Raw genomic sequence first — 16967 nt, 5'->3', positions numbered from 1 at the left:
TGGTGTACTTTTTACCCCTTTTTCCCCCCAATTTCGTGATATCCAATTGGTAATTAGTCTTGTCTCATCGTTGCAACTCCCGTACGGACTCGGGAGGGAAGAAAGTTGAGAGCCATGCGTGCTCTGAAACCCGACCTTGCCAAGCCGCACTGCTTCTTGACACACTTCTCGCTTAACCAGGAAGCCAGCCGCACCAATGTGTCGGAGGAAACACCATACAACTGGCGACCGAAGTCAGCGTGAATGCGCCCGGTCCCGCCGCAAGGAGTCGCTAGAGCGTGATAGTAGTGATGTAGTGATGCCTCAAGCAATACTAAGCAGTGGCTTAGACCCCTGCGCCACTGGCGAGGCGGTGGAAACTTAAGCAGGAAACTTAAGCGTGGAAAAACCCAGCAGCGTTGCAATTCTTGACACAAACCAGTGCGTCTGGCAGCTACTACCATACCCCGTTCAAAGTAACATTTTGTCTTGCCCATTCACCTTTTGAATGCCACACATACACAATACAAGTCTCAATTATCTCAAGGTTTAACCATTCTTATTTAAACTGTCTCCTCCACTTAATTTAGACTGATTTTGAAGTGGATTTAGCAAGTGATATCAATAAGGGATCATAGCTTTCACCTGGTCAGTCTGTCATGTAAAGAGCAGGTGTTCATAATGTTTTTGTATACTCTGTATTACGTCATATTTACAGTTTCACATATCCCTTAGATCTACTTCCTGTCACTGAATCTACAGATGGTGTCTATTTTGAAAAAGGGCCAACTTGCAATAACTGTGGTATCTGGTTGTTTTTTTCCCCTTAACTAAGTTGAATGTGTTCTCTGTAAGTCACTCTGGATAAGCGGTTATGCTAAATTACAGTACATATATAAATATATTTGAATATTTGTTTGTCTGATATTGAAACAAGGTACAGGATTGCTGGTGTTTGTCACTGTCCTGAACTGTCTTACTGTTTTGTTAATATTCTTCTCTCCCTCTTTGCCCAACAGGGAGGTTTGAGTGCCCAGACGTATGTCCACATCGAGGTGGATGACTTGAATGACAACCCGCCGGTGTTCAACCCAGAGAAGTACGTGACCAGCGTCAGCAGCCACGCACAGCCCGGCACAGAGGTCCTCAACGTCATCGCCACTGACAGGGACTCTGGGGACTACGGTCACGTTACCTACCAGATCCTGGCCGGGGACCTGTCCTCCCTTTTCTCAGTGGATAAAACTACAGGTAGGATGACAGCAGAGATCTCTGGGGTAAGAATGAACCAGGGTTGTGGCCAAATATTTTTTTCAATTCAGTGAATTAAGTCCTCGTAGAAAACCATGGGCGATTTTCAATACAGGAAGTGAATTGAAATTCACTTCTTGAATTGACTGAATTGACCACAACTCTATGTCTTGGTTGTTGTGTCGTGGAGGAACACATTGTTAAGGGGCTGCTTATTGTAGTACTATGTTGTGTTTACGAAGTCCCCTCCCGTCCTCCACTGTATACCCAAACCACTTAGTATTCTTACTGGACTAATTGTGCCACAGCCCGACCCCACATCACAAGCACAGCACAGGTAGTTGTAGTTTTACCAAGTGCTAATCAGGTTTTGCACTGAACTGTGTATATTACATCAGGTGTCTTTAAACTCATTTTGCCCAGGGGACACATTTGGTCTTCACCATGATCTGGAGGTGAATATTATTGCCTTGCTGTCATTATCCACAAAATACCATACTCCTCTGTACATAATCTTTTGAAAAAATATTTATGCTCCCTGAATTTCTAGCTTGTGGTGATTAGCTTTCTGGACACAATGTTAACTACGATTACTGAAAGATTAAATTATTACATGGTCCAATATCATTTAGATCTTGCTTGTCATTCAATTTTAGACTGTAGTAGTTTTTTTACTAAGACCACCACTCGCCACATTAAATTGTCTCGCAGGCTGCATCTTGCTCATGGGCTGACAGTTTCAGATTCCTGTACGACACCTGTAATGTCAGTCCTATGTCAATGAATTCAAATCATTCATTTGTACCACTACTTGTAGGTATGACTTGTGTCAACCTTCAAGCTTTCTAAACTCCACCACAATTTTTTTTCAATACAAAATTAAGAAATACATTTGTGGATGACTTTGACAATGTAGTATTTTTCTTGCTTCATTTACTGTATTCACCTCACTGCCTTCACGCAGCTGGTCAGTCACATTGACCATGCACTAATAACATATAACCTGCAGCTAGAAGTCTCACTTGCACCCTGGCATCATTTACGATAAACATGTGCTTACTCGGCGTAAGCCCCCAGTAGTGGACATGATTGCTATAGTCACCTCACAGCAGGGATGCTGCAGATTTAGGAAGGCCTGCCCTTGGAAGTCTGCAGTAGATACCATTGTCCTAAATGATGACACACTACCATGATTAAGACAATTGAATGCATTCATAATGGTACAAGCCGGTGACCTTTTGAAAGGCACCATACAGCCGTGGTATTGTAGAGTGAGTTATTGCAGTTTGACATGTTTGTGTCATGGCGTCAAAGCACATGGTTTTTATAGAGCCGAGTGAACTCATACACATGACATCGTTGTAATAAAAGCATTAATAATTCTAACCAATAGTTTGCAGAACAATGTCTATTTGCGTATTACTATGACACAGGCTCATAAAAATAGTTTGAGGGTAAATTAATTAACTACTGCTAAGCTAATTGTTACCATTGCTATTGCTCCAGCCATCTGTGCAGGCCCTGTGGGAGCCCTTTTATTAACTGAGGCTTTCCAGTACAATACTGCCTGAAATCGGTGATTTGTGGGTGAATTCGGGTGACAAAATTAGCTGACCCCTGACCATATGTCCTGTGTCTGTTGTGCTCCACACATAGTCTACCATTCAAGAGAAGCCCAATTCTGAAGGTGCAATATGCAGAAATAATTCTGCCATTTCCTGATTGTTAACATTCTAATAGTTTGCCTAATTTCAGTTTGTGTGACAAAGCAAGCACTCTGTGTAAAGAATCATTGTACAATCCAGACCGCTGTGAAATCTTTTCAATAACCAAAAATATTACATTTTCAGCTGTTTGAAGCTGGTGTACAAAGACGAAATTTAAGACCAGGACGCATAGAATTAGGACACACAGAACAGATCTACCACTTCATAGACGCGGTGATAGATCTATAACTCGCATTTCCATTTCCATAACTCACATTTCCATGTGAATTTGGTCGGGTCGCCCAAAAAGTTACATATTGCAGTTTTAAGAGGGCAAATCATGTGAATAATCCTTCCCTACCATGGCAACAAGTTTAATATAGATTCATATGCCTGATTTAATTAATAAAGGAAATAGAAATGTTGATTTTAAATTATAATTTTTTCTCCAAATGTACAAAATTACAAATATAACTCTAGCAATTGATTTTCCCCTATTACTTCGAACAAAAAAATCCAAAATGTTGACCTTCCTCATCCTTTTGCCTCTACAGGTGTGGTCTACCTGACCTCCACCCTGACCCACCTTGGCACTGCGAGCATCAAGCTGGCTATTACCGCCCAGGACAGTGAGGGTGTGACGTCGACCAGACCAGCGGAGGTCACGGTGAACGTCCTGCGCAGTGCCCAGGCCCCAGCAGTTTTTCAGAGGTCACGCTATGCCTTCACCGTGCCTGAGAACGCCCTGCCTGGCACCCCGGTGGGAATCGTGGAGGCCCTCAACCCTGCCAGTGAGTAGTGGATGGACGGGTGTGAGAGATGTTGATTGGGCTCTTATTGTGTGGGTTAGATCAGTGTAAACCAGATGGTAATGACTCTTTCTTGTCCACTGGAAGACTAGGTGCAGTTCAACCATATTGCTTACAGCGATCTAATCCATTCAGATGCGAAATTAGTCTAGTGGCCCAGTCACTAGTAGGTGGAAGTAATCCATGACTTGTTTGTTTTGTCCGTTAAAGTGACAGACTTCTGTCACTCCCCTTTTTTTAACTGTCCCTCTACTTCCTGACCAGGCTTAGTGCAGTTGTCAGCTGAGGTGGCTGTAGGGTGAAGATGCTCTTAGACCCTGATCTAGGTCAGTTTAGCATTTTCCTCACTAATGGTTAAGGTTAGGATTGGGGGAGGGGAAGCTGATCATAGATCTGTACCTAGGGGGAAACTTCACCCCGGAGCGCTTAGGTGAGTGCTGAGCAAAAGGCTGTAGAGCAGGCCGCCTGCCAGGGCTGGTGGGTGGCAGGGGAGTCGGGGGGTAAGTCTCTCCCTCCTGGATGATCACACAAAGGGGATTTGGTGGGCTTTGGTGTTCTTCAGCACCTGGCAGGGCCATAGGTGAATGGGCAAATGATTGTGACACAATGTGGAATTTTTTGCCTCCTGTTAACTGCTCACTACCTATGGCTCACAACACCTTGCTATTAAAATATAAACAAAGGGATATTTTGTTATTACCCTTTACTGTGTTCTACCTTGTTTTGATTTGTCTGCTTAGCAGGTGTGTTAGTCTGGTTAGTGGATTGACTACAATATACAACTGGCAATGAGGTATTTGCCAACAAAGGCAATGAGTATTAGGCTGATATGAAAACCTGGTGTTTTGTCCTGTTCATGCTGCATGACCAAACTGAAATGGACAGAATGGCACATTATCCAAAGTGAAATCCAATATACTGTAGGCTACTGCAACTTGCGACTTCTTCCCACCGACATTGTATTGTTTAAGAAAAGTTGCAACATAAATTGTAAGATGCAATGTTCAGAATCGCCTCCCGTAATGTGCCATCACATCTTTAAAAAAATGTAAAAAATTCTCATGTGACGTGATTTTTCACCTCATATCATTCAGCTGTACATGGGTAGATGACACGGGCCCATATTCAAGTGTCTCCCTGATCTTCAATAATCCAAGTGAACTAGCTTTTCAATAAGACCTGTACTTTTTCCAGGAGGAATTCCTTTGGGGATTCCCTTACTGTGGAGAGTTTCCCCACTTTTCGATTTCCCTGGTTTATCCCGTCACTGGCCACTCAGAGCAGTGTCACTCCTAGCTCTGGTCCAAGGCTTTAGTGTGGCTGAAGGCTCAGCGTTAGCATGCACCGCACTAATGCCCTGGACCAGAGCTATGCCACTCCTTTCAGTGTATCTAAACGACTAAGCCTTCAGCAGTAGACAGTCATTTAAGGTTGTCTCGTTGGTTAACAGATTAACCCCTTGGAGATAAAACTGTGAAACATCAAGAATGTCTGCTTTGAGGGAGGGGAGGGAAAGCCCCCTCTTAAGCCCCCCTCAAAGCTTTACTCTTCCCCTTGGCTGTTAGGGTATAGTTACTGTTAAAACACAAGGGGGATATTCCCATTATCACATTTTGTGAAAGTTGAATTGGTTGCTCGAGTTATCGATTATGTTCATTGATTGACTAAATAGGAATAATTATACAGGTCAGCCAAAAATACCTGATATTGTGGGGCCTAGTTTTATTTTAATATTAATATCCATCCATAAATGTTTTTCTTGTCATCCCAGACTCAGTGGACTCCATGTCGTACCGCATCTCGTCGGGCGACCCCCACGGTCTGTTCTCTGTCCACTCCAGTTCGGGCCTGATCAGTACCAGCCATCCGCTGGACCACGAGTCCCAGCCCTATGCCCTCCTGGTGCTCCAGTGCCATGCGGGCACCGCCTCGCCTGTCTACAGCAGCACCCAGGTCAACGTCACCATCGCTGACATCAACGACAACGCGCCTATTTTCCCCAAAATGGCAGACACCGTTGCCGTGTCCCAAAATACGCCTCCCGGAACAGTTTTGTTCATTGCCCATGCCCACGACGCAGACAGTGGCGCAAACGGGAGGGTGCGGTATTTCCTGTCACGTGGTAGTGCTAGGGGGAGTGTGCCATTTTATGTGGATGCCGACCAGGGTACAGTGTACTTAAACCAAAGCTTTTCTCGGGACCCTCGACCAAAGTACACCTTCGAAATACTGGCGAAGGACATGGGCGAACCTTCGCTCACCGCCACGCTGATGCTCACGGTCAACGTGGCACGCAGTGCCACTGAAGACGCCCTGGCCTTCGAGACACTAGTCTACCAGGTGGAAATGGGCGAGGGCACCCAGATAGACACCCGGGTCATCCAGGTGAGGGCGCATCAAAGCCGAGGAAGCAGCAGCCACCAACAGGGGTCCAACCCCAATCCAGTCCTCTCCTACTCCCTGGAGCCTGACCCAGACTTTCCCCCTCCACCTCTCCGAGTCCACCCCGCGAGTGGGTGGCTCTTTCTCTCCCAAAACCTTGACTACGAAACAGAGCCCATGTTTCGCTTCAAAGTCCTCGCCACTGTTCAAGACGAAACAACACTAGCTATGGCTAACACCACCGCTACAACCAATGTTATCGTGCTTGTCCTAGATGAGAATGACAATGCACCAGTGTTCACCAGCCTGGCCTACTTCTTCACGGTCCAAGAGGGACCTTCGCCCCAGGGCCTGGTAGGGACGGTGCAGGCGGTGGACCGAGACTCCAGGAAGAACGCGCAGCTGTCCTATATCCTGCTGTCGGACGGGAAACACTTCCGCATTAACACCAAAACAGGTAAGAGGCCCTTTCCAAAGACTTGTGCATACTTCCTTTCATCCCGTCATTGAAGTAATCCCTGATCTGACATGACTGGATGTGTTAAAACTATGAAGTGGGACCTTTGCTTTCACCAATCCATTTGTGATTTATTTCTCCTAGGAATGGAGCAGGTAAGGATTCATTTTAGCAGCATTTCAAACTGGGCAGAGTGATCATAGATCATGTTTAAGCATATGATAGAAGAGGCATTAAATGGTCGTTTCCAGTCAAGTTGAAAGAGTAGCCTGCCATGGTGGTCCGGGCTGTCTAGTATGGTGCCCTCGATCACTAATACATTGATTTCACCTCAAATACACAGCTATATTCTCAGGTCTGATTGGATTTTTTTATTCAACTAGGCAAGTCAGTTTAGAACAAATGCTTATTTACAATGACTGCCCCCCTAAATGGCATATATTATAAGATTGTTTTCCCACAAAAACAGTTTGGGCTAGCTAGAGGCACATGGTTTTCAGTAAAGTAATGGTGAAACCAGGGCAGTGGCAAAGCTGTGCTTTGATTTTTTTATTTTCTATGGCACTCGGGCTGCGCAAGGTAGGCAAATCATTATTATAATTGATAGTTTATGACTTTGGAAAAGGTAGCTGGTTCAAAATGAGTCTGTTACCGGCTATTTGGCCGATGACCAGCGCTTACGGAAAACACTGATTTTAAAGCTGAAATCAGTAATGGTTCAATTGCCACATCTGTTTGCAATATTACAACAGAAATTACTTCAGTCAACTATTGCGGATTCCAGCTTTAAGAATCTCATACATGATTGCAGATACTTATATTTCCCTATGCCTACCCTATCTTTGGTAATGGGGTTGCAGGTAGCCTAGCGGTTAGAGCCTAATAGTTAGAGCATAGGCGCTAGTAACTGAAAGGTTGCTAGTTCAAATCCCAAGACAACCAGGTGAATAATCTGTCAATGTGCCTTTGAGCAAGGGACTTAACCCGAATTGCTCTAGGATTGCCGTTGATTATGTCAAAAAGACACATTTCCAATTCACACATTCATATTAATACACACTTGTACATGTAAAATAGGACAAATATAAGCACCCACCAAAATAATTATTTCTAACACTAATGCTTTCTCACTCTCTTGCCCATCCTGCTCTCCCAGGGGAGATAATCAACTGGGTGTCTCTGGACCGGGAGCAGCACGCTGGGCACATCCTGAAGGTGATGGTGACGGACCAGGGCCAGCCCCGCCTCAATGCCACTGCCACCATTCACATCCTGGTCACTGACATCAATGACAACCCACCCCAGTTCACCCACCTGCCCGCCTCCGGCAAGGAGCTCAACGTCCAGGTAGAGAGAGACACACACATTTTCACCAGGCAGCATGTCACATGAGCTGAAACAAGTAACACTTAAAATCGTACTTTCTAACTAATATTATTAGATTATAAATGGCTGTGATAACCGGATGATGATGATGATTATTATATTATTATTCATTTGTAGAAGTTAACTGCAAATGAATTAACAACTGCCGGAAATTATAATTTTGAAATGTGATAAAGAAAAGTTACTATATCGTTTCTGTGAAGTCACGTGTACTAACTCAAAATATTCAACTTGACTGCATGTCCATCGGTATAGTATTTTAGAATGACCCACTATTATGAATGTTATTAATTATGCATGCAGTAGCATGTACATGTTTTTAGTAACACTTGTTTTGTTCATTCGTTCTCTTGTTGGTGTTCATTTAGGTTTGGGCAGGTCTGCCCTCAGGCTCATTGGTGACCACCATGTTTGCCAAAGACCTCGATGCAGGAGAAAATGCAACAGTCAGGTTTTCTCTCACCACAGGTAATGTTTTCAAATCTTAACACAGAATTGTTTTACAGAAACTTTACAGAGACGTCCTCTCGCTGTCAACTACGTTTATTTTCAGCAAATCTTTTTTTTGTGTGTGAATTTGACCCCTTTTTCTCCCCAAATTCGTGGTATCCAATTGTTTAGTAGCTACTATCTTGTCTCATCGCTACAACTCCCGTACGGGCTCGGAAAACTTAACGTGTAAATATTTGTATGATCATAACAAGATTCAACAACTGAGACAAACTGCACAAGTTCCACGGACATGTGACTAACATAAATGGAATAATGTGTTCCTGAACAAAGCGGGGGTCAAAATCAAACGTAACAGTCAGTATCTGGTGTGGCCACCAGCTGCATTAAGTACTGCGGTGCATCTCCTCCTCATGGACTGCACCAGATTTGCCAGTTCTTGCTGTGAGATGTTACCCCACTCTTCCACCAAGGCACCTGCAAGTTCCCAGATTTTTCTGGGGGGAATGGCCATAGCCCTCACACTCTGATACAACAGGTCCCAGACGTGCTCAATGGATTTGAGATCCGGGCTCTTCGCTGGCCATGGCAGAACACTAACATTCCTGTCTTGCAGGAAATCACGCACAGAACGAGCAGTATGGCTGGTGGCATTGCCATGCTGGAGGGTAATGTCAGGATGAGCCTCCAGGAAGGGTACCACATGAGGGAGGAGGATGTCTTCTCTGTAACACACAGCGTTGATTGCCTGCAATGACAACAAGCTCAGTCCGATGATGCTGTGACACACCGCCTCAGACCGTGATGGACCCTCCACCTCCAAATTGATCCCGCTCCAGAGTACAGGCCTCGTTGTAATGCTCAATCCTACGACGATAAACACAAATCCGACCATCACCCCTGGTGAGACAAAACCGTGACTCGTCAGTGAAGAGCACTTTTTGCCAGTCCTGTCTGGTCCAGCGATGGTGGGTTTGTGCCCATAGGCAACGTTGTTGCCGGTGGTGTCTGGTGAGGACCTGCCTTACAACAGGCCTACAAGCCCTCAGTCCAGCCTATTGCAGACAGTCTGAGCACCGATGGAAGGATTCAGCGTTCCTGATGTAATTCGGGCAGTTGTTGCCATCCTGTACCTGTCCCGCAGGTGTCCTGTTCGGATGTACCGATCCTGTGCAGGTGTTGTTGCATGTGGTCTGCCACTGCGAGGATGATCAGCTGTCCGTCCTGTCTCCCTGTAGCGCTGTCTTATGCGTCTCACAGTACGAACATTGCAATTTATTGCACTGGCCACATCTGCAGTCCTCATGTCTCCTTGCATCATGCACGTTCACGCAGATTAGCAGGGACCCTGGACATCTTTCTTTTGGTGTTTTTCAGAGTCAGTAGAAAGGCCTTTTTAGTGTCCAAAGTTTTCAGAACTGTGACCTGTAAGCTGTTAGTGTCTTAGCAACTGTTCCAGAGGTGCATGTTCATTCATTGTTTATGGTTCATTGAACAAGCATGGGAAACAGTGTTTAAACCCTTTACAATGAATATCTGTGAAGTTATTTGGATTTTTACGAATGATCTTTTGAAAGACAGGTTCCAAGTTTATTTTAATTTGTCTTACTCGGATACCATACCAGACTTAAAGGGACAGTTCATCAGAAAGTTAAAATTTAGGTTAGTTCAGGCCCTTTAGGGTTAATGTTTTTAGAGCTCAAAGTTGGTGTTATGTTGCCATCATTCCAGGCCATTGTGTTGATCCAGCTATACCCATCAATCCAAAATAAGGCAGTTGAGCACCATATCATTTTTATCTGTCTGTATGATGTGTGTTTTTCCTCTCTTTCTTTTTTCCATCTCTTTCTCAGATGAGGAACGGGGCCACTTTGAGATAGACAGTCAGAGCGGAGACATACGGAGCACGGAGCTATTCACCCAGAACGCCAAGACCCAATACACCCTGACAGTGGTTGCCACCGACAATGGAGCTGTCCCCCTAGAGGAGACAGCCGTCATTCACCTCCAGGTGCCCTGACCTTCCTTTTGCATAATGGGATTGATATTGGCCCAGTTCTCACGGAGTACTACTATGACATGCCTCTATGTTTGTAATTTACCTTTACCAGTTGCACTTGTCCAGGTGCATTATCTTATAATATGTTATAGATTACTGTGGATGGTTTGGAATTCTAGTGTAATTACTATAATTTAGTAGCATTTGTAACATGATTTGCGCTACTTGAGTCTGCATTGGCAATTAGACATTTAATGGTTTGAATTGAAGTTGAATTGAACCCATTTCCAGGTTCAAGCTGCAGAGAAACAACACGGCGGCACCCACCCCCAAAGTGTGCGACTCTTCTCCGTGAGGGAGGACACCAAACCCGGCACTGTCATCGGCTCCGTCCACCTCTCCCCATCCCCAATAACCAATGGCAGGCTGCGTTACTCCATCGCCGAGGGCGACGGGGTCCTTCACTTCGGCCTGGACAGCTCGTCCGGAGACCTGTACCTCAACCAGCCGCTGGACTATGAGTCTACATCACGCTACTTTCTGGTTGTACATGGCGAGGACGCCACCAGACCAGGGACGAACGTAACTGCATTTGTGAGCGTAGCGGTGGAGGACGTGAACGACCACGTGCCCTGGTTCCCCTGCGAGGTGATCACGTTGGGGTTGCTGGAGGACGTAGAAGTCGGAACGCGTGTGATCGCCTTCAATGCCAAAGATGGTGACGGGAGCCTGGCCAACAGCGGCCTGCGTTACTCATTGGCCTTTGATCCTGAGCTGGGCAGGTCAGGAGGGTCATCGTTGTCCTCCACAACATCATCATTTCCTTTCCGCATCCACCCACTCACCGGCACTCTCACCACGACAACTCCCCTGGACCGCGAGAGGAGCGTGAGCTTCACGTTCATGGTCACCGCCACCGACCAGGCAGCAAGGGCGGTCGACCGCAAGTTCGCGACTGTGACCGCTCAGGTGTTCCTGCTGGACGTGAATGACAACCGTCCGGCGTTTGTCTCCCAGGACACGGTCCTCGTGATGGAGGATGCAGAGGTGGGGAGCCTGGTGCATCGTGTGGTGGGCGTGGATGATGACGTCGGTGAAAGCGGCCAGGTCACCTATTGTCTTGTCTCTGGGAACAAGGAAGGGCTCTTTATTTTGGAGGAGAAAACAGGTATGCTCTTGGTAGATTTTCGATGAATGACTACAGTATGATTCTGGAAAATGTATGAGGAATCATTTACCTCACTACAGTCGTTCCGTAGTTTAATTTCCAGGCGAAGCACAAAAGGCCCCCCAAAGCAAAGCATCCAGGTAGTCTAATGAATCACACTAAATTCTTCTGCTGCTCTGTTGTTCTCTACATACTTTAGTCTGAGACTGCCATCAATGAATTTGTTTGTGGTGACAAGGGGCATTGTACAAAAAGTCCTCAGAGATTAAATTGTCTCCAACCAATCAGAGTATCAAAGCCAATGATGAATTTTCGAACCACTGCTTTACCCCTGTGTCTGGCTCTGGTCTGACCAACCGAATTGGTGATTGGACCAATCATATGGCGCTGAATGTGTTTGCATTCGGTGAAGCGATACTCCGACCCAAACTCATTGCGAAGAATAAAACCAATTTCCTTGGGCGTAGCGTTTGCATAGGGCAAGGAGTCTGGGTAGCCAGGCAAACATGCAGATCCTCTGACATCAAAAATGGTCAAATAAATCCTTGATCTAAGAATAACTTTGCATCCTAAACAACTGCTCATTATTTGATCATGGCTCGATTCTGCGCCTTGCCTTGCTCTAACTGATCCCTTCAGACACACTGAATCTTTTTAGGGGTAGCAGCACGAGGTAGTGGCCCGTCCTATCAATACAATGGCAGGGGAACACTGCCACAGTACATCAGTCTCAACTCGCCTCTTCTCCCCCCGTAGGTCTGCTGTACCTAGCATCCCCTCTGGACTACGAGCTCCAGACCTCCCACTCCCTGACCATCCAGGCCTCGGACCAGGGGCTCCCCTCCCTCTCCTCTATCCAGACCCTGATGCTGGAGGTAGGGGATGTGAACGACCAGCCTCCTCTGTTCCAGCAGGACGTCTACACAGCGAGCGTTGCCGAGAACAGAGAGCCTGGGGAGAGCGTGGTCACGGTGTCCGCCACAGACAAGGACTCCGGTACGTAGCACTCTGGATACTGTTATTTTTTTCAAATTGTGTTCCATTGTTCAGTTCAGATGGAGAATACAGAGCAGAAAAACAAGTTGCACAGTTTTCTCTCCATTTGCAGTGCTTCAATTATTTATTGGAGATATTGTTCTGCGCTAGCTAGCGCATCATCTCAAAGGAAGAAGTAAGCTTTGTCAGGGCCAAAATGGTCTATAGGGAAGGAGCCTCATGTTTCTGTAGCATAAGGCAGTTTGGTGTCGAAGTACACCCCCTGGAGATCACAAGGCCTTTACCTACCCCCTTTACCCCCAATCCATCTCCTTAATGCGTCGTGCCAAGCTGAGGCATTAGGTCCCATTTTTAGAGTTTTTATGAATCGGCCCATGATCAAACCCCCAACCTAAATCTCTAGATAACCTAGAGCCCACATCACTCATTGTAGACAAACCCATCCACAGTTTAGATTTACACAGTGGTCACATTACAGTATGTTAGTTTAGCCTCTAGGTGGCAGCATCGGCATATGAATTCTGCTTTGAGAGACCTTATGCGACTCTTCTCCTTGAGGGAGGACACCAAACCCTGCACTGTCATCAGCTCCGTCCACCTCTCCCCATCCCCAACAACCAATGGCTGAGTTGTGCTGAGACAGATCCATCCTGCGATTTAGTGGTCAACAAATACTGCTGATTATCCTTTCTAACCCAAAATCCTGACCATAAAATTGCATTTGATAATATAACCAAGTCGGCTATGGTTTGGATTGCGGTTTGGGACAATTTTTTTATACTCAAATTTGATTCTTATGTTGATCTCTCAATCTGTTCACTGTCCTAAATTATTTTTGATATGACGTACTGTATCTACAGCAGAAAAGACACCGCAATCTCAAATGTTTCCATAAGCTATCTCAAATAAGTATCAAGTAGGTGCAACTATGTGGTAACCTTGTTCCCTGAAAAGCCACACAAGTCTACCATAAACCCCCCCATTTTCCCTTTCACCCCCTGTCCATACATGGTTCATGTCAATCACCAGTATATCACACTGACAGGAGCACCATTAACTGACAATCCTCCTCAATCTGTGAGTTTTCAGTAGAGCCCTAGAGGCCTGACAGGTCAAGAATTTCTACTTCTCTGTTGGTCCCATTCCATTTGGGTTGCTTCCCAAATGGCACTCTGTCCTCTACATAATGCCCTATGGGCCCATATTTCCTATGGGCCCTGGTCAAAACTAGTTCACTACATAGGGAACATGGTGCTATTTGGGATGCATCCTTTGGGTTTGATTGAAATTGAGGGAGAGCCGCAGTGCGCTCCCCTGATCTTGTCTGCTGTTTTCTCTCTGCACAGGCTAGTTCAAGCATACATCCCACCGAATTACACTCACGACCCAACTTAATCACGTTCGCACATCCACACGTTGGCCCTTGTTTATTGGAACACTTTTCCCTGCAGTAGCCCGCAGTCCCCCAAATCACGTTTCTTAATTGCTCTCCCAAATATTGAAAGTTGAGGAAGAAGGTGAAGCAAGGGAGGGTGTGTGCTCTTTTTAAACACCAAGGAGGTGTGTGTCTGTCTCAGCGTGCGTCCATGTGGGTGTATGTGTGCGTGAGACATTCTTTGGGGTGAGAACAGTCTCTAAGAAAAGCAAGCAGACCGAAAGCCCCCGCTCCTCCAGGAGATGTGAAAGGTCCCACCGACGATGAGTCTATAATCCCAACCATCTGTGCTAATAGGCCTTGAGTGTTCATCTGTCTCCTCCAATCACCTCTCTCCGGAGTGGCCTGAATCTGTGGCGTGCCTCAATGGCCGCTCTCTCTCCATCTGTCTCACAATTAAATTGAGGAAAGTTGTATTTTATATTTATTTATTTTTGGCAGCCGTCATACCGCTAAGGAAGGAGACGCGTTCTGTCTCCTAGAGATGAACGTACATTGGTGCGAAAAGTTCAAATCAATCCCAGAACAACAGCAAAGGACCTTGTGAAGATGCTGGAGGAAACGGGTACAAAAGTATCTATATCCACAGTAAAACGAGTCCTATATCGCCATAACCTTAAAGGACACTCTCATCAAGGAAGAAGCCACTGCTCCAAAACCACCGTGTAAAAGCCAGACTACGGTTTGCAACTGCACATGGGGACAAAGATTGCACTTTTTGGAGAAATGTCCTCTGTGCTGATGGAATAAAAATATAACTTTTTGGCCATAATGACCATCGTTACATTTGGAGGAAGAAGGGGGAGGATTGCAAGCCGAAGAACACCATCCCAACTGTGAAGCACGGAGGTGGAAGTATCATGTTGTGGGGGTGCTTTGCTGCAGGAAGGTCTGGTTCACATCATGAGGACGGAAAATTATGTGGATATATTGAAGCAACATCTCCAGACATTAATCAGGAAGTTAATAACGCTTGGTCGCAATGGGTCTTCCAAATGTTCAATGTCCCCAAGCATACCTATAAAGTTGTGGGAAAATGTTTTAAGGCCAACAAAATTAAGGTATTTTAGTGGCCATCACAAAGCCCTGACCTCAATCCCATGGAACATTTTTGGAGAGAACTGAAAAAGTGTGTGCGAGCAAGGAGGCCTTCAAACCTGACTCAGTTACACCAGCTCTGTCAGGCCAACATTCCCCCAACTTATTGTGGGAAGCTTATGGAAGTCTACCTGAAATATTTGACCCAAGTTAAACAATTTAAAGGCAATGCTAGCAAATACTACTTGAGTGTATGTAAGCTTCTGACCCACTGGGAATGTGATTTTTATTTATTTCACCTTTATTTAACCAGGTAGGCAAGTTGAGAACAAGTTCTCATTTACAATTGCGACCTGGCCAAGATAAAGCAAAGCAGTTCGACAGACACAACGACACAGAGTTACACATGGAGTAAAACAAACATACAGTCAATAATACAGTATAAACAATACAGTATAAACAAGTCTATATACAATGTGAGCAAATTAGGTGAGAAGGGAGGTAAAGGCAAAAAAGGCCATGGTGGCAAAGTAAATACAATATAGCAAGTAAAACACTGGAATGGTAGTTTTGCAATGGAAGAATGTGCAAAGTAGAAATAAAAATAATGGGGTGCAAAGGAGCAAAATAAATAAATTAATTAAATACAGTTGGGAAAGAGGTAGTTGTTTGGGCTAAATTATAGGTGGGCTATGTACAGGTGCAGTAATCTGTAAGATGCTCTGACAGTTGGTGCTTAAAGCTAGTGAGGGAGAGAAGTGTTTCCAGTTTCAGAGATTTTTGTAGTTCGTTCCAGTCATTGGCAGCAGAGAACTGGAAGGAGAGGCAGCCAAAGAAAGAATTGGTTTTGGGGGTGACTAGAGAGATATACCTGCTGGAGCGTGTGCTACAGGTGGGAGATGCTATGGTGACCAGCGAGCTGAGATAAGGGGGAACTTTACCTAGCAGGGTCTTGTAGATGACATGGAGCCAGTGGGTTTGGCGACGAGTATGAAGCGAGGGCCAGCCAACGAGAGCGTACAGGTCGCAATGGTGGGTAGTATATGGGGCTTTGGTGACAAAACGGATGGCACTGTGATAGACTGCATCCAATTTGTTGAATAGGGTATTGGAGGCTATTTTGTAAATGACATCGCCAAAGTCGAGGATTGGTAGGATGGTCAGTTTTACAAGGGTATGTTTGGCAGCATGAGTGAAGGATGCTTTGTTGCGAAATAGGAAGCCAATTCTAGATTTAACTTTGGATTGGAGATGTTTGATATGGGTCTGGAAGGAGAGTTTGCAGTCTAACCAGACACCTAAGTATTTGTAGTCGTCCACGTATTCTAAGTCAGAGCCGTCCAGAGTAGTGATGTTGGACAGGCGGGTAGGTGCAGGTAGCGATCGGTTGAAGAGCATGCATTTAGTTTTACTTGTATTTAAGAGCAATTGGAGGCCACGGAAGGAGAGTTGTATGGCATTGAAGCTTGCCTGGAGGGTTGTTAACACAGTGTCCAAAGAAGGGCCGGAAGTATACAGAATGGTGTCGTCTGCGTAGAGGTGGATCAGGGACTCACCAGCAGCAAGAGCGACCTCATTGATGTATACAGAGAAGAGAGTCTGTCCAAGAATTGAACCCTGTGGCACCCCCATAGAGACTGCCAGAGGTCCGGACAGCAGACCCTCTGATTTGACACACTGAACTCTATCAGAGAAGTAGTTGGTGAACCAGGCGAGGCAATCATTTGAGAAACCAAGGCTGTCGAGTCTGCCGATGAGGATGTGGTGGTTGACAGAGTCGAAAGCCTTGGCCAGATCAATGAATACGGCTGCACAGTAATGTTTCTTATCGATGGCGGTTAAGATATCGTTTAAGACCTTGAGCGTGGCTGAGGTGCACCCATGACCAGCTCTGAAACCAGATTGCATTGC

The 16967-nt window shown here is 45.6% G+C and overlaps 1 protein-coding gene across 2 annotated transcripts in view; it reads left to right on the top strand.

Moving 5' to 3' along the window:
* Positions 1–16967, top strand: part of dchs2 (dachsous cadherin-related 2) — a 59458-nt gene that overhangs the window by 21061 nt on the left and 21430 nt on the right. For both annotated transcript variants that reach the window (XM_035789095.2, XM_035789094.1), the window contains exons 3-10: positions 999–1230; positions 3491–3727; positions 5517–6584; positions 7741–7931; positions 8339–8438; positions 10274–10431; positions 10711–11587; positions 12344–12583. In XM_035789095.2, the coding sequence (XP_035644988.1) occupies positions 999–1230; positions 3491–3727; positions 5517–6584; positions 7741–7931; positions 8339–8438; positions 10274–10431; positions 10711–11587; positions 12344–12583 (3103 nt within the window). The remainder of the gene's footprint in view (positions 1–998; positions 1231–3490; positions 3728–5516; positions 6585–7740; positions 7932–8338; positions 8439–10273; positions 10432–10710; positions 11588–12343; positions 12584–16967) is intronic.

The sequence above is a fragment of the Oncorhynchus keta genome, chromosome 16, assembly GCF_023373465.1.
Source record: "Oncorhynchus keta strain PuntledgeMale-10-30-2019 chromosome 16, Oket_V2, whole genome shotgun sequence".
Lineage (NCBI taxonomy): Eukaryota > Metazoa > Chordata > Actinopteri > Salmoniformes > Salmonidae > Oncorhynchus > Oncorhynchus keta.
The sequence above is the reverse complement of the archived record's forward strand: the minus strand, read 5'-3'. Positions and strand labels throughout refer to the sequence as shown.